The sequence below is a fragment of the Hemibagrus wyckioides genome, linkage group LG19 (genome assembly GCF_019097595.1).
Source record: "Hemibagrus wyckioides isolate EC202008001 linkage group LG19, SWU_Hwy_1.0, whole genome shotgun sequence".
Lineage (NCBI taxonomy): Eukaryota > Metazoa > Chordata > Actinopteri > Siluriformes > Bagridae > Hemibagrus > Hemibagrus wyckioides.
In genome coordinates this window covers 8,410,511-8,433,870 of record NC_080728.1, presented here as the reverse complement: position 1 = coordinate 8,433,870, position 23,360 = coordinate 8,410,511, and the positions used below count along the sequence as shown (strand labels likewise).

The window sequence follows — 23,360 nt, the reverse complement described above, 5'->3', positions numbered from 1 at the left end:
TGATTGTTCTAAAAGGAAAATCCTGAAACAATAAAAATAAAAAAATAATAAACAAAGACTGACCTCATGAACTCAAACCATTTCCTATGTACATTCTGAGAAAGGTAAGAAAAGTTCTGAAATATGTATAACATGTTTAAAAAAAAAAAAATCTCTTCTGCTCTTTGGTCAGAGGTGAAGCAAGCAACTGGGGCAGACGAGGGAGGGATGAAATGGCCAGTCTTTAAAGATGTATGTGTGACATTCTGAGTAAATGGCTAAAGCAAAGTCAGTACCAAAAGCTTAAAAACCCATCGAAATCAGCAAACATACTGCATGTAACCTCGGCCATAAGCACTACATCTACAAATGTACTATACGGAGCAAAATGATTCTTTAAAAAAATGCATGCAGTGTAAAAGGCTGTTGTACAATAAAATATTATTGTATGTTATTATAAGGTGTGAAAACAGTGCCCAAGCTGAGGCAAGGATGTCTATAGCAAATGGTGTATCCAATTGATGTAGCCTGAAATGAAGTGCTATTATGCTGAATTTTTTACATGGATTCTATAGCCTGCGGAAAGCACCATATCATTATCCGAGCCAGCACACTGTTTACAGTCCTGCATTCTGCTGTGTTCATTTAAGTCTCAATAAACACAACATTGGAGGCCTATTTTTTTACACCTTCTTACTTGCACACACACACACACACACGTTTCCACACATTTCACAAGCGTTTACACAAGCGTTATATATAAATATATATAGTCATTCCTATCCTAATATTCTGCAAAGGTATTAAAAAATATACCTATCATACACACGTACACACACACACACACACAAATATACACAATGAGATGGTTGTGCAGAGGACAACAAAGTACAGGATTTTCATTTGACAGCATTGTTAAGAGTATGGAAGTGTAGTGTATCTATCAATCTATTGGATAAAGAAGTAAAAAGTGACACTAAGACACTGAAAGTGTGTGTGTGTGTGTGTGTGTGTGTGTGCGTGTGTGCTAACTGGCAAGTAAGATGTAAATAAACCAGAATCCAGTCAGCTCAACCTCTATGTCACTATGAGAAACACAAATCGCATGCACAAACACAAACATTCACAAACACCCTGAACAGACAGTTTGGGGAGAGATAGTGAGCTATTGACAGAGCTGCAGAGAGAGAAAGCATGATGGAGCTGAAAGCAAACGACAGAAACAGAACAGTAGAAAAATGTAAGAGATACTATGAGCAATAAAAAAAAAAATAAGTGAGATAAAGCATGTAAAAAATGTAGATTAGTGAGATAAAGCAGGCATTTCATGCAGTAAAACACAGATGGTATCTGACACACACACACACACACAAAAGCATAATGTGTATAAAACACTGCCAGAAATGTGAAATCATGTGCCATCACAATATTTCACTTGAACATTTAAGTTATAAATAAACTGCCTGCTTTCACAAAAGTGCTGAGGTATCGGAGATACTTCATAATATTACTGCGCCTGTGCCTCCCGAAGCTTGTGATCTCCGATGTGCTTTGTAATGTGAGAGACACGACTCGAGGCAGTCGAAAACGCATAAGTTGTGATGTCTTCTTCAGCTCCTTCTCTCACACTTACACTTCTTTTCTATTCTCTCCACCATGACGCCTGGAACAAACATAAGCCAGCTTATTCGACTTGTTTACTTCAAGGACCTCTGTCCTCTCCACTCTCACAGCTTGCACTGTGTAGGGCACATCTTGTCATTCATCAAGAGGTTGATGGGCAGCGTGAGAAAGCAAAAAGCAGGAACACCTGTCTAGCCAGCTTATACTATCACACATAATCTTTTCATTCTTTTTTCCTTTCAGCTAAAGCAATCTACAAGTGAGACTTAATCCAGTGCAAGTATTTATTTGTGTAGTAGAGGTGTAGCCTTTATTCTTTTCAGTGCTTTGTAAACCTTTCTATACCTTCTTAAAGCAATTAATGAAGGTGTCTTTGCTTAAATGACCAGTTTCCTATTTAAATTCATTTAAAAGCTTTGTGTTTTGACCTTGTGTAGAGGTTCTCCCCAAAAAACCATATACAGTCAACTCTAGAGTTAGTGACAACCTTTCATAGAAATCCCAAAATTATACCAGGCTAAATGTATAAAACATAATGATTTTAAATTAACCCAAATGTTTAAATCATCATCATCATCATCCTCTCAAAACCATGTTTGTGTGTAATTTTTTAAAAAAATAAATTAAAATACTTGACATACCTAACGTTCATGAAATATGCCATTAGGTGAATTAAGTGAGCTAAATTGCCCCTAGGTGTGTGTGTGTGTGTGTGAAATGACTACACCATTCCAGTTTAAAATATCCCTATTGCAATTACGTTTATTATTTACCCATTTATGTCAATCAAAATAAAAATACTACAATCTTTGAAATATTATAATAAAAGTGTAAAGTGTCTTTGTCAAATAACATTGGGTAAAAACAAAGGCACTGAGTAAACACTCGAGTCAACATTAATAATTAACACTTACTGATAATATCTCTTTTCAATTTCAATATATAACACTCTACTATAGTGTATGCTCAATTCTTGCCAATTCTAACAGAATCTATTCATCCTAGTTTCTTCTGATAACAGATAACCAGGTTTCTATATTTGGAATTTGCCCATCTATTCCTTTACATCCTAGATGTAATGGATTTGCCAGGGTTAAATATCTTTTGACCCTACCTGCAGGATTTTTAAGGTCTAGGATATTTGCCCATGTTAACCATGTTTGCCAGTTTTCTCAAACATCCTGCCTTATCTGAACTGAATTATCTAAGGACAAGATCTGATAAATGTAGGTCTCTAGTAAATATTACACTACTAATTGATGGCTGCAATAATGTGTCAGGTCCAGCCAAGCTAAAGCCACAATCAGCGCTTCCAGCTGATATTTAGTTTACTCCCTGGATGCTTTCCTCTAGCACAGTATCCAATGCAGAATAATTAGATTATAATTAATATGAAACAAACCAAAGGAGATTTAAAGTAATTTTAAATTCTTCCCTTCAAAGGATCGTATAGGGATTGTATTGTATGGGGAGGTGCTCCTTTTATGTGTTCTTAACAGATATAATTAAAGAAAAATTATTACATGTAAATCCCAGGGAGCCACCCTCTTTCTGTGATCACTTCGTAAATAGGAAGATATGTAAGCATCTATTTAAACTTTAGCGTATGAATACGAGTAGAGATGCAAACATTCAGCAGCTGGATAAGATGGCAGGAGTAGGTTGATAGTTTAGCATCAGAGTAGAGTAGGCTAAGGTATATTTCACTAAAACATGTACATCTAAGTTCCATCACTGTTTTAACAAGCCAGCTAGCCATAGATGTTCATTGGCAAATAAGTATAGCTGTCTAGCTGATGTTAGATGTTAGATGTTTGATTTTCTGTATCAGTTAGCTATATACATGATTATTGGGCGAACAATAGTCCCTATTTATGGAAGGAAAACTTTGCTGCAATCAAGAAATCAATGCAATCCTCCAATGTCATTGGGAATCTTGTATGGTGGCCTGGGGCACCAGATTTGTTCAAAATCAAATTTTGCATCAAATGACACCATTACATATATACATTTCTGTTAATACTGACCACAGTCCCAAAAACTGTGCCACCTACTGTACATGATCTCCACTGAGACATGATCATCTCAAAAATGAGGAAGTCACTCATCCTGGATCTTGATTATCTTTAATTGCCCATTTGAACTTTTCTTTTATCCATTTTTAATCCATTTGAAATGAAGAGCATAACAACCTCATTAAAAAATATAGTCAATTACATCCAGCAAGCCTAATAGAGTAAGGTACATGTGGGTCACTTTAGTACTGAGAGAAGAAACAGCTCTCAGTCTATCTACCTCTGCACATCAGCCCCAGGAGACAGCCATGAAAGAACTTATTGACTAGGTCTCTTCTTGCTTCCCGCATCCACCATGAGTAATCTCATGGCAGGCCATTAGAGAGATGAGAAATGAGGGACAGAAAGGGAAGGAGTGCACAGCGCAAATGCAGCAAGAATGGCCATCTCTTCAGCTCTACTCCATGCCCGAGTGCTGGTAATAAAAACTCAGGGAGTCTAATCAGAGATGGCATCGCCCTGCTCTTTATTATCTTCCCTTTGCATCATCACCAAGGGACCCAATTTAAGAACTATAGAAGAAAATATTAGGGTTTCCAGGCCCCTGCTCTATTTAGCTGTGTGGGATGGTTATTAATGAGAAATATGGTGCTGTTGACCAGGAGAATATTGACCAGGAGTAGTTTAGAGCCAAGAAGACTGGAAAAGGGTATAGAGAGTTCGTTTTGTAGATTTGGTTTAGTAATAAATATTTAAATAAGGCAAATTAAGATCAAACATGTTGCATGCTTTTTGAGTGCTTGCCACTGAGATTTTTGGTTTCCCAAGCCATTATTGTATGAACCCTTGTTGAAACAAGACCAGAAAATTAGGCACTTCAAAAGGGAAAATTACATTTTCTTCTTTTTCTCAGCTTTTGTGATATTTTTTGTGATTGCATTAGTAAACAATGTCACAAATTATACTGTATTGTATCCTATACAGTAGAAATGGTTCTATACATAATACTTACTGTATGCACTGTATTTTTTATTTCATTCTAATTATTTGCTATAAAACAAGAGTTTGGAAGCTCCAGAATATTTTTTACACTACCCAAGTATCTTGGCAATGCCACCATCAACCACCCTGATTGCTATTCCTTCGCTACTGACAATGTTCAGTGACTGAGCATGAGGCAGTCCTGCACCAATGGGCCTCTAGTAGCGCTTGTTGCAGTTCACATTTTTTATAGACATAAACATGTGTGTGTTTGTGTGTGTGTGTTTGTGCGTGTGTGCTACCCTACAATTGTGCAACATCTAGAAAGTCAAGCAAAATCAAAGGAAGGTTTCTGTCAAACGGAGCCCTGTTATAATACAGCTCTGTTTTTATGCCCTGCATAAAACATTTCACATTTTAAAATGTCATAGAGCTGTATAATTACATTATGAGCTGGGATTTACAGTTTTAATCATTTATCTTAATTAAAAATTATTAAAACTTCTGAATAATCTAAAATATTTAACAAAATAAAATGACATTTTCTTTAGTTAATCAGAAGAGGTTATGCCAGAACCAGAGGTGAAATTTCACAAAGGTGAGATTTTATCCCCTTATCTTTCTCCATACATTATGCAAATAAGATATACAAGAGAATTCATTTAAAAATTGCCACACGAGCCAAGAGATGGGGCAAGAAGATGCCGTAGTCGAGGGCAGTGCAAGAAAGACGTGATGTAGACTGACACTTCATGCTTTCATACTCTTTAAAAGTTTGGTGATATTTGGAACCTTTGACTACAGAATTTTTTCTAAAAAAATGTATCTTCTGAGACTACAATGCAAAATGACACCCCACTGAAATTAATTGACAGTCACTCCAGAGCATTTTTAAATTATTTAGCTTTCAATTTAGAAAAGAACTCAAATTTAGGGCATTAATTGAGGGAAGCTGTGAGGGGAAAAAGACTGATTTTTACTGATTAAAGAATGAAATAGTCAGATTTTCAGAAGAGCCATTTTGAAGCCTTGTCTGTGTGCTGCCTAATGCCAAAATTAAACATAAAGTTTTGGCAATTCTCTCATTCCTATTATAATTTCATCATAATTTATTTCAATGTAATATAAATAGTGCATATAAAATACAATCACTAGTGAAATTATGCACCCTGAAGTACTCAGAGGTATATAACATGACAAATGCTTGATGCAGCCTGATTGCCTCTTATGAGTACCAACAACCCTAGAGTCCAGTGTACTGACCAGCAACTCATTCAGTACCACAAAAAGCTGTCTTGACCACAACCAGTACACATGAGAGGTGGAAGCACTAACTGTGGTATACCGACCTGGCATGAATATCTCCTGGCCTGCAGAAAGGTGCTGAGCCAACAGTGTATCCACTCCCTGTAAACCTCATAGCAATCTAGAGCACCACAAGCCAAGCTTTATTCTACTCCTTCACCGCTTCACCTCTTTCTTAATTTAATCACTTTCTCTAACTTTCAGTGTGTAAATAAATATGCCTTCTAGGGTTTAACTATCTTTTGAGGATTGTGTATATTTTTAACACTACCATGGTGTAGAATTTAGACATGAAATCAGGAGCCAACAGAAGATGAATGAGAGCTTAAGTTGATCATGTGTGTTTGTGTGTGTTAACAGAATGCATCTGATGGCACGGCACCTGTTACGGCTTCTGTGCAAACACAGTGGGTGACTAAGAGCTGGCGGTCTGCCTTAAAATGATAATTGAGGACGGGCTAAAGCCTAGTGAAAGGAGGCTCAAGAAACCAATCAGCAGTGTTAACACCTCAATGAACCGATAGCCGATGTGACACTGAAACCTACTATTTTCAATGGATCGCTGAATGCAAGGGATTAATACGAGTAGGTTTTTCAAAATAGGGTTTGTAGAGCACTTGATTTATTTAAGTTCAAAACTATACCAAAGCGAAATAGCCTCAAAGTTTCAGGGGACTCAAATACAGTACCTTACAGAAGCAGTTGTAATTTTGTAATCCACAAGATAATCTATATAACTCAATATGATGAGTTATCTAACTTCAACTTCAATCCAATTTCATTCATTTTAACTGTTTTAACAGTGGACATTGTCACAAAGCAGCTTTATAGAAAATATATATATATATATATATATATATATATATATATATATATATATATATATTAACACCCCTCCCTCAATCCCACACAATAAAATTCAGAATAAATGTCTGGTTATTATTCAAGATTCAAGATTCAAAGGACTTTAATAATCCCTTAATTATTATGTATTGCTATCAGGCCTGCGACACTAATTCTTGTTACATTGAGCATTTTTTCATTTGGAACTTTAGTTTTGCCATTTCACAATGCTGTGGCACGAAGTTATACAGCTCTGGAAAAAACAATAAGAGACCACTGCCCAATCTCCAGATTTGAACCCTATTGAAAACCTCTGGAATGTCATCAAGAGGAAGATGGATGGTCACAAACCATCAAGCAAAGCTGAGCTGTTTTTGCAAAAAGAGTGGTATAAAGTTCCCCAACAGCAATGTGAAAAACTGGTGGAGAGCATGGAGCCAAAACACATGCAAATCAGGGTTATTCCAGCAAATACTGATTTCTTAATGTTATTTAGCCAAAGCATGAACACAATTTGTTTACAAATTATTTCCATTTAATTTTATTTGAGTTATTAAAGCTCTGCAAATACTGCATGATCTTGGGTTATTTTGATGTGTTGTCATTTCCTTTAAATATACACTCTAAATAACAATAGTTATATTTTGGATTTAGGAGAAATATTGTCAGCAGTTCACAAAAAATGAAACAAAACTGTTCATCTCACCAATACATGCACCTGGAAGAAAAAAACATAAAAAAGTGATTATTTTGTATTGGTCTCTTTTTTTTCCAGAGCTATATAGTTGTAGTTGTAAAATGCAGATGGCATTTTAAAGTGGTTTGAATTCTGATTTTGATCTCCACACATTCATTTTTGTTTTTGGTATTCAAACATTATGTGATTCCCATACATCACATACCACTGGATTACATATCCCTGGAAGCACAGGTGGAATTCACAACTAGACCATTATCTGATTAAAGGTTTAATCATAATCTGGTGGAAATACCTAGAAATGTTTTTTTTTCTAACAAGGGCAAATTAGCAGTATTATGTAAATATATTGTATATAGTATCACAGAAAACAAAAGGGAAACAAAGATTTGAAGCCAGTTGGGTGCTCATTCAGATATGTTGTGTCTGCTATACGATTAAAGATTTTCACAGATATTTCTGCTTGCCCATGAGAGTGAGTCCTCCCAAAAGCTCTTCTAAATACTGTCACTATGAATACACATCAGCTCATAATGTCAGATGCAGATTTGGCAACTTGATGAAAATGATGCAGAAGCTTCTAGTTTGTCCAATCTGGCTAGCACTAGTTGTCATCAGAGCCGGGAGATTAGACCGCCATCTGACAAATGCCGTCCTGCGTGATCCTACAGTGTATCTCCATAAGACAGAAAAGAAAAGAACATAAAATGGAATGCTAGTTGTAAAATAATATCCATGTCAAGCATAAAGAATTTTAAAGAGAAGTTAATCAAATCATGATTAATATAGAAAGAGAGAACAGGTAGCCATGTGTCAGAATGATGGACAGAGGGTGAAAACTTTCAGCTCCATGAATGAATGCCCTGCCACTGTTCTGATTAAACCCATCATATTTATGAATAAAACTGAGAATTATTCTTTTTTTTTTTACATCTATCAACATTTAGAAATAGAAAAATCCAAAACAATATATTTCTTTAGTTTTGTTATGTGGTGGTTGGTAATGTATGCACTAAGACTCATTGGGATGCAAAACACATTGAGAGAATGATTAAAAGCTTTGGGCCGGATAACCGAAAGGGCTCGATGCAACAAATGTGTTAAATTCAGCTGTTAAAATCAGCTGTCACGTCCTTCTGGTTTGAATCACTTTACTTGTGCAAAGGCCAAGACTAATTGGCTGCAGTTCTTGGATGATATAAGCAACATCTTGCGCTATTGGCCAAGCAGCAAGTCATTTGTGAAAAGGCCACAACTGAATAGCTGACACCATGCCTTGTTTTTTACTGACGTAGGCAAGGGAAGAGGAGCAGAAAAGTAAGCAGATGCCTTAATGAATCATGTGACATGCCTGAAACATGAATGTATTTTGGTGGCAAGGTGTCCAACATCGAATGCCTGATCCTTCATATGTATTTTGCCTTCATGTTCCTATGACAACAGCACAGCAGAGCTGCAAGGTCACTTTGCTGGACATTAGGACTGGTGACACACCATGATCCATGATTCTTAGAAAGACAGAAAATGAGAGAGAGAGAGAGAGAGAGAGAGAGAGAGAGAGAGAGTCAGGCAAAGACAGAAAGACCAACAGAGAAAGAAAATTATAGGAACATTAGGTGAATGTGAATTACTTTTACCCTTTAGGTCACCAACCATGAATTTCTCTCATGTACAATTAAAACAGAATAATTGTATATAAATATATATACTATGTAGGAGTTTAAAAATAAAGCAGAAATATGCAAATTCATATCAGGTATCCATTGGCCTTATAGTAGCATTTGGCAGAATTGACATTAATAAAATTAGTTTTTTGAGGTATATATGTATACAGATTTGTTTATACACAAGCATTTATTTATATTCGCTATTAATTCCTTCAATGCACTTGAATCCAACATCAGTAATAATGCAGCACAGGGATTATTAGAACAACTTGGACTACAACTACAGCATCCCACCACTGTAAAGTATTGTATGATTTATTAAATCCTGTTTAAATCCTGTGATGATGATAATGTTTTGTTCAAGAAATCAAGAAAACAATAACAACAACAACAACAACAAAATAACAGAAATCCATTCAGAAAAAAGTAAGAGGAGAGAAAAGTAAAGAGTGATTCTGGGATTGGTTCCAGCTTTATCACAAATAAGAGGCAGAAGTAAAATTGTTCACATTCAGGGATCACACTGATTTTTGTGCACTAGATTCCACTCCAAAAAAAAGAAAGAAAAACAAGTCCATAAACTAATCAACATGACACGGTAGCCTCCGGAACAACAAGCCCATCTGTACCACACAGAAAGACAGAGACAGACAGAGAGAGACAGGGAGAGAGAGAGAGAGAGAGAGAGAGAATTTCTAGTAGAATTACTAGATATAAGGCACAAAAGATACAGAAATGATCCCAGTAAACCAAAAAAGAAGAAGCCCATATGCTTGGGAGCAGTTGAACAAAAATAAGTAGATGTTGGAACATGGAAGGGCAGGTGGAATTGAGATTTCTTTACTGGACAATATGGCATACATCCTACATATTATACACATCTATCCCTATATAAACTGCAAATTTTATAAATCTACATAAAATCCTGCCATCATACCCTACTGACATTTCTGTCATTATTTTATAAAGTATTTATATTTTGAAAGACAATAAAAGAATAAAAAGTCTTCCACCAGCTGACCTGTGCTAGATATATGTTAGTGACAATGACTGATAGCACAGTCCAACCTCAGCTGACACTTGGGTAAAAGAACAACTCTTAATGTATGTCATTTGCAACCCAGCATGAGATATTAGCCATGACTCATTAAAAATGAACCCGTAAGGCAGCTGAAATTTTCAAAATAAAAATATGCTACTGAGAAATCTGTTTAAGCAACTGCTGTGTCATTCCCCTCCTCCACCAGATGTGTTTATAGCCCCATTTACACCTTGCATGAACATTGTGCCCTCGGGGGTATAGTGTTATTAAATTATTTGAAAAATCATAGCAAAGAATTACACAAAATGGGACGGCTCTCATCTCGATCTGTATGCTGCTGTCTCTGAACAGAAAGACCCTCCTAGAGGAAAATTAAACACAGACTGTTCAATAAAATCATCTGGTGAACCCACTCCTGCCATGCTGACAGCTGGCTGACTTTCCACACTTTTTTTTTAGTCTCCAACTCGCTGATTCCCCTATGGGTGTTGATGGAGCATGAAACAGGCTGCACACACTCCCTCAGGCTCTGGCAGAGTACACACTTACCACTCATTGCCTTTTAACCCTTTCCTAAGTATGTAAATGGAAAACCACACGGGTGAAACCACTTTTCTGGGTTTTATAGTGCCGTTAATTATGTCAAGAAAATCGATTACAAGTGCACTGGTAACAGCATTATTAAAGTATAAGTACTGTTAATAAAATAAAGTAAATAACTCAAATATGAATGATGTATGCTTAACAAGATGATTAATCTAGCATGTTTCTGACTATTGATAACTGTGTTTTAATGACCAATAATCTGTGACAATTCAGAATTGTTCATATTGGTCATTGTGTATTTTTTTTAATTAATTTGTGAATTTTGATCATTTATTTAGGTTATTATTACACAAATCAAGTATTAGTTGCTTTGATATGGTTTCTTCGGGTGTATTAATGACTGAGTAAATGGTTAACACATACTAATGCATTAAATAATGTCAACCAAAGGAACCTTAAAACAAAGCACCAACATTACAATAGTACTGAGTATTTTTTCTTTTCCATAATAATTTGTTTTATGTTCTTTTTAATATTAAATAATGTTGCATAATACATTATATGGCCCAAAGCATGTGGACACCAGACTATCATACCTATATATGATCCTTCCTGTTGTCACAAAGTATAATTGTCACAATTGTATAGGATATCTTAGTATCCTGAAGCATTATTTGCATTCTTATATTCTTTTACATTTATCCTAACATTTGCTATATTTTTTTGTATTTCAGTCAGCCATACAAAGTAGTCAATTCATATCCATTTCATTTATTAATTAATTAACCTTTTAAAAAAAAATCTAATCTCCATATGACAAAAACTCTTTTAAACCCGCTATAAAAGGCAAAGAAAGAATTCAAATGATCTCACTTTCTATTGACAACACAGTATTTCAGGATCAAGGAACTCCAGCTGTGTATCAATGATGTGAGTCTGTAATTTGAAGCTTGCGGTCTGTAACTCTAACCCCTCAGTGAATGAGAGAGCTGATGAATGACAGAGATCAAGTGATGATCAGGGACTGTTCTGTTTCAGAAGAACAACTAAACACAAATCCTTTAACAAAGAAATTACTAGATGTGCAAGCCGTCTACATCTATAGAAGGACAGATTTCTTTATTCAAAACATCTTACGAGTACAGTCCACACATATAGCTATAGAAATGCTGATGTGAGTACTATGCAGTTCTGCTTGAATTTTGGATATACCGCAAAGGTAAGAGCGGATAGTGTCTACAGGGAGGTACACAGTGTGATAGTAAGAGCTACAAGATACCAAAGTACAGATCTTATTCAAACATTAAGAAAACTGAATATTATACAAGATGGTTATATTGTCATGCTATAAGTTATAAAAGCATTATACTCAAATTATTAAGAAATTTTGCAATACAAATGGCAGAATGCTTCTCTTTTCATTACTGAGGAATCTCATTTCAGAGATGTTTTGAGACTTCCCTTTGCACTAATAAAGAGTAAATGATCATCCACAGCAGAGCAAAACAGCCAATCAGATGTGGCTAGTAATGGGTCACCTTCATTATTCTCCAAAAAGAGTACGAACAGAGGTGTTATTTTATATGGTAATGAAGCCTTGTTTAGGTGACTAACTGCGCTTTTCTCAGTGACATTTTCCTCTTGGTGCTATTTTCAGACTTCTAAAGCACCAAACACTTAAAGCACCTAAAGCGGGGAGCTAAATTAAAGTTGGTTTTCAACATTTATTTCCCCTCCCAAGAAAAAAATACAACCGATGTTAGCTGTTTAACTGTTTGCCGGAGTGTGTTAAGTGCTTGTTTTTGGGACGTGTGAGCATTACACAGAAATACACACAAGGAGTCACTATTCTACACATCTACCAGCATGCATGATGTAGCACAACAATCACTATCTACCCCCTAAAGCTAGCCATGAACCACACTGAGATGTTGTACATGTATAGATTGACTATTGAGGGCATACGGTGTATGTCTAACAGATTAATAAGCAGCGATGACTGATGTATCTAATGCGGCACTGCATAATGGAAACTACAGAAGCAGCATTGAAACCCAGCTCTACCAGGACTGCTGTGGGCAACGTTGACAAGAATGAAAATGGCAGGTTTGTGAAAGCAGTGAGCATATGATACAGTGAGAAACAGGTGAACACCAATTTACTGACAAACATCAAAGTAAGAACAGAAAACAGGAGCTCTTTTTTAATTAACAAAAAAACTAATATTTTATAATGAGCAAGACACAGACTGCCTTAAGCTTTATGTTTGAAGTGGTTTGTTTTTCCATACAATTCCTTTCATTTTACCATTAACACTACTGTTGTGTATGAATAAATAAAATGATGTCTCCTCTGGCAGGTCATTAATCAGGACATTGTTGTTTGTTCTCTTCGTTCTGATTTTAGATGCCAGACAGCCACTAGGTATGCTTGCATTAGATTCCATACAATACACCATCGCCTGCATTCATAAATATTTGTGAATCAGAGCTGCATGGGGAGTGTCTGAATTAAAAAAGAAAAAAAAAAACATGTTCTCAACTAGGAATAGACCAAGTCATGCCCTTGTCTGAAAATCAGCACACTCTCAAATTCATTGTGTAATACTGAACATCAAAAAAATAAATAAAAACCAAAACACACACATTAAACTGTACCTCTCTTGTTCACTGTGGTCACATTTGTACCTTTAATGTGTATCTTTTAAATGGAAACGAGCATGTAGTATACATTTAAATCTAATTAAAGGTCTTTAAGCTTCACTTCTTTACATTATATCATTTGGTCACCAGCCAACTCCAATCAAGTGCATGTGTGGGTGTCTTTTTTTTTTTTACAAGACGTGCATCTTTTCAAAGTGCTGTGAATGCTGCATCACAGTCTAGCATAACACACTTATAGAAGATAGAGTAGTACGATCAGCCCTCTTCCGCATACATGAACTTACAGATGGGGAGTGTGACTATGACTGATGTCTTGTTTCTCTGCTATTCTCAGAATTCAAGCTTAAATGATTTTGCATTTACAAGACATGTAATAGATACACACTAAAAGTTGAAAAACATGCCCTTGCCCCAGTGATGATGAACGGTACAGATTAGTATTATTTTTCTCCGATTGTTGTGAATTTTTTAGACCAGTCTTTTTGTTTTATTGAACCTTACTGTAACTCATATGCGGTTACCTAAAATTGCCTGGTAGAGTAGCATGCTATATGAGGAACTGACCACCTCAGTAGGGGTAATGTTTAGGAAGGACAGTGTACTAACAAAGCTATTCCATCAACTTGCATAACACTAATACAGCATACCAAGTCCACAGGCTCATTGTATGGTACTCGATGGACATAGTACATAGACTATATAACACTAACCCTCAAGTGTGTAAGTGATCATATCAGTTTGATAATCCTACACTGACAACTGTCTATATTCTTTAGTGTCACCTAAACCCCTGCAGGATTATGCCAATCCAACCCCACCCCACTTTTACCAGCAGTGATTAATTTCCACTGCGGTACACAACACCAAGACAACAGTATTGGAATTTTGGTATTACATCTCTCTCTCTCTCTCTCTACACTCCTCTGTGGCTTTCTCGCTGCGAGTAATTCGATAACGGCGAGCCTCTGCAGCATTTAGAGCGTGATTTAGAGGCTGCGTCTCTGCCGACCACTGTGTTCAAACAACCGCTTATTGTGACCAGTTCCTCAGGGGGCGCAAGTCCATCAATAAAGCTTTGGCTTTGTTGCGTGTTTTAGCTTGCACTCTCTTTTTCCCCCTCTTAGATTCATTATTTAGATAAACCACAGACTCTGTAAACATCTAGGATCCACAACAAACATCGAAAGTGCTTTGCTTAATTACTATTGATGTTTTTTGCCTCTTTGTACAATCTGTAAACCTACATCTGTAGGACATGCGAAAATGAAGCACTAATTAGTTCTCAAAAAAAAAAAAAAAAAGATGTGTGTATACACTAGCTATAATGTGTACATTTCAATTGCACTTTTTAAAAATTTTTTGGTGAGCCATGAAGATGCTTAAAGATTCCAAAAGCACCGGAAATTAGACAAGATCACTCTTTATTCTCAATTATCCTGTGTTAAATAAGTGTTTATAATTTGTAATTATTAGTTTTGTTTATCATCAAGGATTAAATAGTTCTGTCCTTCTTTTAACAAAACCTAATCCATGTCAGCATGATGCAGTCTGGATTATAGCCAAGAGATAAGATCTACAGCAAATCTCTTGGACCATCATGTCCTTTGTCTAAAGGCAGTTGTACATCAATGTGCTTGGAGAATGGGAAATTTCTTCAGCCAAGGGATTTAATTGCAATTTGTCTTTTGGACTGCAAAAAAAATCTATTTTTAATTTAATTGCTTCCAGAGATTTCACATTTTCTGGAAAACCTACATTTGGACTTGGTCCCAAATGAATGTTGTATTGGACATAGGCAGCAGGCAGGCAGAGTGAGGAATCATGTTAACAGACAAGAAAAAGGCTAACAACCACTTCAAGACAGACAGAACTAGGGCAGTTGTGTTGCCTGGTACCACCATATACCAGAAAAGACCAGTGAGCATTGGTGAGGAGGTGGGTACCAGCTCTTACCTGGGTACGCAGGCCTGAGAGTCGGCTTCCGGAGCGTCCGGAGCGTCTGGTGCAGGACAGCAGAACTGGTGCAGCACCGTCTGGTTTCTGCAAAAGAGAGTAATAAAGAGGAGGTAAGAACTCAATTTATGGTGTATAAAAGAAAAATGACAGCTATTGGGAAGGCGGGCATAAGGCTATGTGTTATATTACTAATTGCTAATATTTCACCGTGGCCAGGAGGCTCCAAAAATGTATGAGGACAGACACAGCAGATGGGCAAAGTCTGAGAGAGACGGAGAGAGAGAGATAGAGTGAGAGAGAGACAAAGACAGAGGGGGGGAGGTTACTCAATCCCTTCCCCTTGCCATTTCAGTGAAATAGGGGACAGCTTCTTCAGAGCCAACAATAAACAACATGTCAAAACGCGTTTGTTTTCTCTCCTGAGCCCAGGCTATTGCACACAGTGCATGTCCTGTTTCCTTTATATCTTCTATTTCATTTTTTTTTTTTTTTTCTATTTGAGCCCTGCATTCATTTTATAAATTCAGTAAAGGATTATTTACGAGTACGGCTTTTGATAACATGGTATAGCTAATATATACAACTAGCACTACTCTACTGCAGCTGAATAAACCCTTTACCTTATTTAAAAGACTTTCATGAAATTACAATAAATACTGGAGCAGAATAATGCTATAATGTGGTTCAGTGGGATTATAAGGGAAACCACAGCTCTTAGCAAATTCACTTGAACAAATACTTGGGAAATACATCTGGAAACTCAACTGCCTCTGTACAAAAGCAAAAATAATGGCAACTCTACATATTACCTGAGATATTGGGAGACATACTGCTATACCTGGTTATTACATGTGTACTGTGTAGAAGGGTTGTATCTATTTAAACTAGACTTGAAAATATTTCTGTCCAATCTCAAGGCAGATTGGACAAAAATAACCAAGACACCATAAAAAATGACATTGACTTTGAGCAGAATGTATCAGCTATAAAGAAAATATCACATTAATATAGGAGATATCATGGAAACTAACATATGATGTGACAGAGGCCAAATACTGGATGCTTGATTTTTTTACACTAGTCACAAAAACTGGAAAATTATTTGTTTAAAAAAATAGTAATTGGAGCATATGCCAAAAAAGAATCAGCAAAGAACAATAGAAAAACAAGGTGAAGCTCACTGACAGGGAGGTACACAGTGTAGTTGGTAAAAGCCACAAAAGTCACAAAAATATCCCCAGAACTGAATAAGCACCTCTATGACTTGTGCGTTATGAGTTTCAGAAAGCTAGACTTCATGGCAGGGCTGACATTCAGAAACCTTTTGCATCAAAGGCCATTGCACAAAATATGAAGCACAAAACCTGAACCCCTAAGCTATAAGAAAAACTAAAAAAAGTATAATAAGTCAACCTTTACCGTATTGCCTACATGTGGATAGATGTGTTTTTAAAGGAATCCAACAGATGCCTTTGAAACACAATGTCGGTTGCCATTTATTAATCAAGGTAATGGATACATAATAGTATCTTGTGGAAATCATTTGGTCCAATGATTGCTTTACAGTGCCATACAATAGCCAACATGCTTGAGAAACTTTTTAGAACCAGGTGCAGTCCATGGTGCAAACATTCTTTCCTGATTGTGTTCCTATATTCCAGGAAGATAATGGCCCTGCACATACTGATTAAAACATCTTTAAAGTTTATGTGATGCTCTTGAGTTCAGACTCCACATCATTCATTTGTTAAATAATGGGAAGGTCCAGAATGCAAACAAGAACTATATGCCAATGACAGAACTAAGAAGTTGTTGTGCTGAAGTTAGAAGGTTGCCCTACTCCTTATTTGGTCATAGATAGATACACTATATTGCCAAAAGTATTCGCTCACCTGCCTTGACTCGCATATGAACTTAAGTGACATCCCATTCCTAATCCATAGGGTTCAATATGACGTCGGTCCACCCTTTGCAGCTATAATAGCTTCAACTCTTCTGGGAAGGCTGTCCACAAGGTTTAGGAGTGTGTTTATGGGAATTTTTGACCATTCTTCCAGAAGCGCATTTGTGAGGTCACACACTGATGTTGGACGAGAAGGCCTGGCTCTCAGTCTCCGCTCTAATTCATCCCAAAGGTGTTCTATCGGGTTTTGGTCAGGACTCTGTGCAGGCCAGCCAAGTTCATCCACACCAGACTCTGTCATCCATGTCTTTATGGACCTTGCTTTGTGCACTGGTGCACAGTCATGTTGGAAGAGGAAGGGGCCAGCTCCAAACTGTTCCCACAAAGTTGGGAGCATGGAATTGTCCAAAATGTCTTGGTATGCTGAAGCATTCAGAGTTCCTTTCACTGGAACTAAGGGGCCAAGCCCAGCTCCTGAAAAACAACCCCACACCATATTCCCCCCTCCACCAAACTTTACACTTGGCACAATGCAGTCAGACAAGTACCGTTCTCCTGGCAACCGCCAAACCCAGACTCGTCCATCAGATTGCCAGATGGAGAAGCGCGATTCGTCACTCCAGAGAACGCGTCTCCACTGCTCTAGAGTCCAGTGGCGGCGTGCTTTACACCACTGCATCCGACGCTTTGCATTGCACTTGGTGATGTATGGCTTGGATGCAGCTGCTCGGCCATGGAAACCCATTCCATGAAGCTCTCTGCGCACTGTTCTTGAGCTAATCTGAAGGCCACATGAAGTTTGGAGGTCTGTAGTGATTGACTCTGCAGAAAGTTGGCGACCTTTTCGCACTATGCGCCTCAGCATCCTCTGACCCCGCTCCGTCAGTTTACGTGGCCTACCACTTCGTGGCTGAGTTGCTGTTGTTCCCAAACACTTCCACGTTCTTATAATACAGCTGACAGTTGACTATGGAATATTTAGGAGCGAGGAAATTTCACGACTGGATTTGTTGCACAGGTGGCATCCTATCACAGTTCCACACTGGAATTCACTGAGTTCCTGAGAGCGACCCATTCTTTCACAAATGTTTGTAAAAACAGTCTGCATGCCTAGGTGCTTGATTTTATACACCTGTGGCCATGGAAGTGATTGGAACACCTGATTCTGATTATTTGGATGGGTGGGCGAATACTTTTGGCAATATAGTGTAGATCATGGAAATCAGTGGGCTATAGTAGTGTTAATAATAGTGTTGTAGTGCTACTCTACACAAAGTTTAAAGAAATTAAAAACCTATATTATATTTTCAGTTTTTCTTTCTTTCTTTTTTTTTACATAGAGCAACAGGAAATGATAAGAAACACAGAAAGCCGACTGTCAGCTTTTGTGATCTGACTTATATACAATGGATGACAATTCAATTAGATTTCCATTCAGCAAACCAGAGATGCATTTGTCTACACGTATTAAAGCATACGATTTAAATCTTACATAGCTAGTAGACAGATGAAAGATGTAAATGTAACCAGATGTAAATAGGATCAGAAAACCAGAGACAGAATCGGTGAGAGTTGGCTTATCCACACCCACACATCTGTGGCTGATTCTCTAGTGACCGTACATAATACCGATATGGAAACGGTAATGCCTAATTAATCATTATTGTAAATGGCTTTTCTAATTATGTTTTCCTTAATGGCCGTGACCCGAGACAGCTTTTAATAGTCTGTGCACACAACTTCCAAAGGGAGTGCATTACTCGATCAACATGAGACTCTCTGTTGACTTGGATAATATGTGTGTCTGTTTTTATAGTGGTGTAAAATAAATTAGGAAATATAACACAGTCATTGATCAATGAACTGATGAAAAGCTCTCTTCACACAACTGATTAACCCAGCATTAAACTTAAACGACCTTGAAAACACACCAGCCACAAATTAACATTTGCATTTGCATTCGAGCCAGCAGTAACAATTCCGGGTTCTGTGTTCTAAAAAAACTGCAAAAAGATCTGCCCAGACCTTCACCATACACAAATGGCTGACTGTTAGGTAATAGTGAATGACATTTGCCAGCAACCCCAAGGGACAAAAGGTGCAGATGTACAAGTCCAACAGGATTGCCAGGATATGAATGACTCATTAGTAATTTAGCATTCATGTCATGTTAATTACATATAATACTACAGCTGGGATTAATCTTGGAAAATGACAATTCTGAATAGAAGGTGAGGTTCTCTTTATGCAACTGACCAACAGTCAAATTCCAGGCTACAACCATAATAATAATAATAATAATAATAAACTTTAAAAGCACATTTCATTTAAAAGTGTTTCAGAGTGTAAATACTAAAAACAAAAACAGTAAAAGGGCTAATAAAATTAATAATAGCACTGACAAAGTTTATTAAATGCTAAAGTGATACTCATGAACATCTTTTTTGTAGCTTGGGATTTTTAATTGGTAATAGATGGATGGATGATTAATGTTAAGGCTTTTAAACCACTTGAAGTACCAAAGGCTTTAAGTTTATAGACAAACAAATACAAATTACAAATACTTCCAAAATCAACCTGAATATAACATACAATAAATAACCACAGTATAATTATTAGTTAAATATTTCCTAGTGTGTTTGAAGATATTCAAGTAGAAGTTTCATTCATTTACAAAGCACTCACACATCACATGTATATCAAATGTCTACGCTATGATGACATGGGATGAACATTGTATACTGAAATGAATCAGCTCTCTGTGCAGTCCAATGGACACAGCAAATGGCAAGCACACAACTAAATTAATCAAAATCTCAATCGATTGATTGATGGAAGAAGCTTGATATTTTTCGATAGTTTAGTCTAAAACGGACCAACTCTGAGATCCGATCTGTGGCACTGCGTAAATGATATGTACATCTTTAATTATCAAATTAAACTTAACATTGCATGCATGCATTTAGCACCTTCCGATATTTATGCTTCTTTTAGCACTGTCTGTCACAATGTATTTTTGCATCAATTAGGTTGATGCAAAAAAAAAAAGCTTACAATAGCTTGTCTGTTCCAGAGAGGCCTCTAAATCTCTAAATACCCACACGATGCTGCTTTAATATGTATGAAGTCTCAAGTGTAATTAACAGTTGTTGTTGGGTTTTTTTTTCCTTTTTCGGAAATAATTTGTGATCTGCTTTTGCGTTCAATGTGGCATTTTTCCATGGCATCCCACCCCTGACATTATCTGTTCCTTACTTCATATTGTGGGCTTGGTAATTGTATACTTTGTATTTTCACAATGAATAAAGGGATGACTCATTTGTTTTTTAATTACCTACTTAAAGAAGGACAAAAGGTACCCTCTGTCTACCCCTGAAGAGGCCAGCTGTGAACATCTGCACTGAATGAAATGAGAAGAGAGAAGAGAGCAACATTTTACCAATTAGTAATTACAAACCAATATCACAGCCAAGAGACAGATCGTCTCATTATATTCATGGAGAGTAAGTGAAGGAATGAAAGAAGGTACACTTTAGCTCACATGAGCCGGAGACAAGAGTTTTTTTTCGTACTCAATTCCAACTATATCCTGTATGCACTCTGCGTTACAAGAAGAAGCTGGAAGGAACTGTACATTATACAAAGCAGGAAGAGTGAGTCTAACAAATATTGTACAAAATATTGCCAGGTTAAGGTCAAAACCAAAACAACCAGTCACAGGCACTTAAAAAATAAGTAGATGATATTATACCCAATTATAAATCATAAACTCTTTCCCATCCACAAATACATCATGTCACAACAAGGTGCCCAATATGTCAAGGTGCCAAACACTTTTACTCAAGTATCACTCAAGTATTCAAGTGAGTTTGCCTCTCTGTGTGGTTTGTTTAAGCTGGGGAGAACACAGAAATCTCTCACAGGTGCAGACTCTAGTGCAGTGTGATTGCAGTAAATAAAAAAAGCGATTTTGAAACTGAATCAACCTGACTGTAGTAAGTGAACCAAAAATGCTATGTATTATGACTTACAGGCAACATTTTGGGAGGTAGATGTGAGCTGCTAATCTGACCTGCGATGTGGAAAGTGCGGAAAAGGACAGAAAAGTAGCACTGCAGAAATGTGATGTGCTCTGGAAAAAAATTATATTCTTGCCAGATCCATGTTTTTGGTTGATTTCATTATGTTTAAATATGTAAATGTTTTTCTATCACTGTAGTGTCACACAGGCACCTCAGTGACAGTGCAACAAATGCAAATACAACATAAACTCAAGCACTGATGCATTTTTTACAGTGATGTCTTTATAAAAGAACTGTCTACCCGAAGATGAAGAATTACATCAGTGACTTATAATGGCATGAGTGCCACTTTTTTTTCCCTGAGAGGTTTTAACCCATGCAAAATAAATCCAAACTGATTGAAGACTATGTGACAATGTTTGTGTGACTTATCCAGAACATCTATCCAGTCTTTGAATAAGCTGGCTGATCTGATATTCAGTAGTTCTTCCATCCATGACCTCATTGAACAGATAAACAGGCTGGAAGAAGCAGGGATCGATGTCAAAAGTGACACTCGGAGAGTGATGCCTTAGTTCTAACGTAGGCACTGACACTGACAGCCCAGACAATAACAAGACACCATCTCAGAATTTAAGTAATGCTTATAAATATGCCTACATATGATAAAGAGATTCATTTGGCATTCTGTATCTTTTAATGCTTAATCATTAGTGATTAGTTTATGACTCTAATTAACACAATTTGAGATGGGTTATGTTTTGTTTATACTGGCATTGCATCATTTTTGACTAGAGCCATGGACTCTAGCCATGAACAGATGAGATACTGTATATCTGTTCTAAACTTGTATATAGAACAATTAACCCATGCTTCCCTCTCCACACATTTTTAATATTCTGAATTCATCTTTCAGTTTCATGGGTTCACTTCACTATTCAGACTGAGGGTCAACTGGACTCAAAAATCTGTGAAAATTCTTCTCATTTGATCTAATGCATTGTTCAGCTAGTCCTTGGTCTGATTAGCTGCCTTTAGTTAGTAACATAATGCATTTGATTGAATAATTGCTGTAACAGTGGATCTGCTGCTGGTTTACAATTATAAAACTTGAGTCCTTCAGATTAGGTAGGTTTTTTGTTTTGTTTTGGGTTTTTTGGCCTTCATGCAACATGCACATGCTTAGGTTTATGTGCTTCTCTGAATCCACTTCTAAGTCACTGAAGTTTCTCAACTTTGTTCATCCTTTCCCTCAAATCTCTCTCTCTCTTTCTCCACACACACACACACACACACACGCACACAACACAGAAGGTTTTACTTTGAATTATTACTAGCACAAGCAACCATGACATATAGAAGAGAGACTAAAGGGGAAAAGGAAGCTGACAGCACATACACTGTAGGTGCATGTATGCTGAGGTAAATGTAATAAGAATGCATTAAAATCACCAGACCAGGTCTACAGAATGGATTTTATTTTGGTGAAAATTGCAGTAAATTGAGCTGAGCTGTCCCCGCAGAAATGCCTCTCTGCCATCACGCACAAGCATACAGAAACAGAAAAACACACTGCACACACACACACTTACATTCATTCCGTATCAATAAACCATGCATCCTTGAAAGGTTAGTGCTGTCACAAGCAGCTCTGATCTTCCTCTACACAGCACATTTACAGAGGGGGGGTGGGGGGTGGGGTGGGCAGAAACGAGAGAAATACTGGTGAACCTAAAGAGAATGACAGATTGACCTACACTGAAAGACCGTCCAGAACACAAATCTTGAAGTCAAGATTTCTAAATACTGTATGATTTCAAAAGGTATTTGGTCTCATTGCTGGATTTGCAACTACTAAGCCAATGTGACAAAGAGAGATAGTCCAAGTAGGCTGGAGGCTTAGAGTCAATTACGGCCATTCTATTGACAACACATTCATCAGTCAAGTGAACTCCCAGAAAACATGTTGCTTGCCGAAATTTACTACAGAATGCAAGATGACTTTAATTATGTAAGTAATTTGATTTTCCCAGAGGAAATAGCAGGTGTGTTTTAACATATGCATGCTCTTAGACACCCCTAAAAACCTTGAGGTTAACATAAGTGAACAAATGACGT

General features: G+C 37.0%; 1 protein-coding gene across 4 annotated transcripts in view; it reads right to left on the bottom strand.

Moving 5' to 3' along the window:
• iqsec3a (IQ motif and Sec7 domain ArfGEF 3a) overlaps positions 1-23,360 on the bottom strand; it is a 108,483-nt gene that overhangs the window by 73,492 nt on the left and 11,631 nt on the right. For all 4 annotated transcript variants that reach the window (XM_058417699.1, XM_058417700.1, XM_058417701.1 and 1 more), the window contains exon 2: positions 15,315-15,401. In XM_058417699.1, the coding sequence (XP_058273682.1) occupies positions 15,315-15,401 (87 nt within the window). The remainder of the gene's footprint in view (positions 1-15,314; positions 15,402-23,360) is intronic.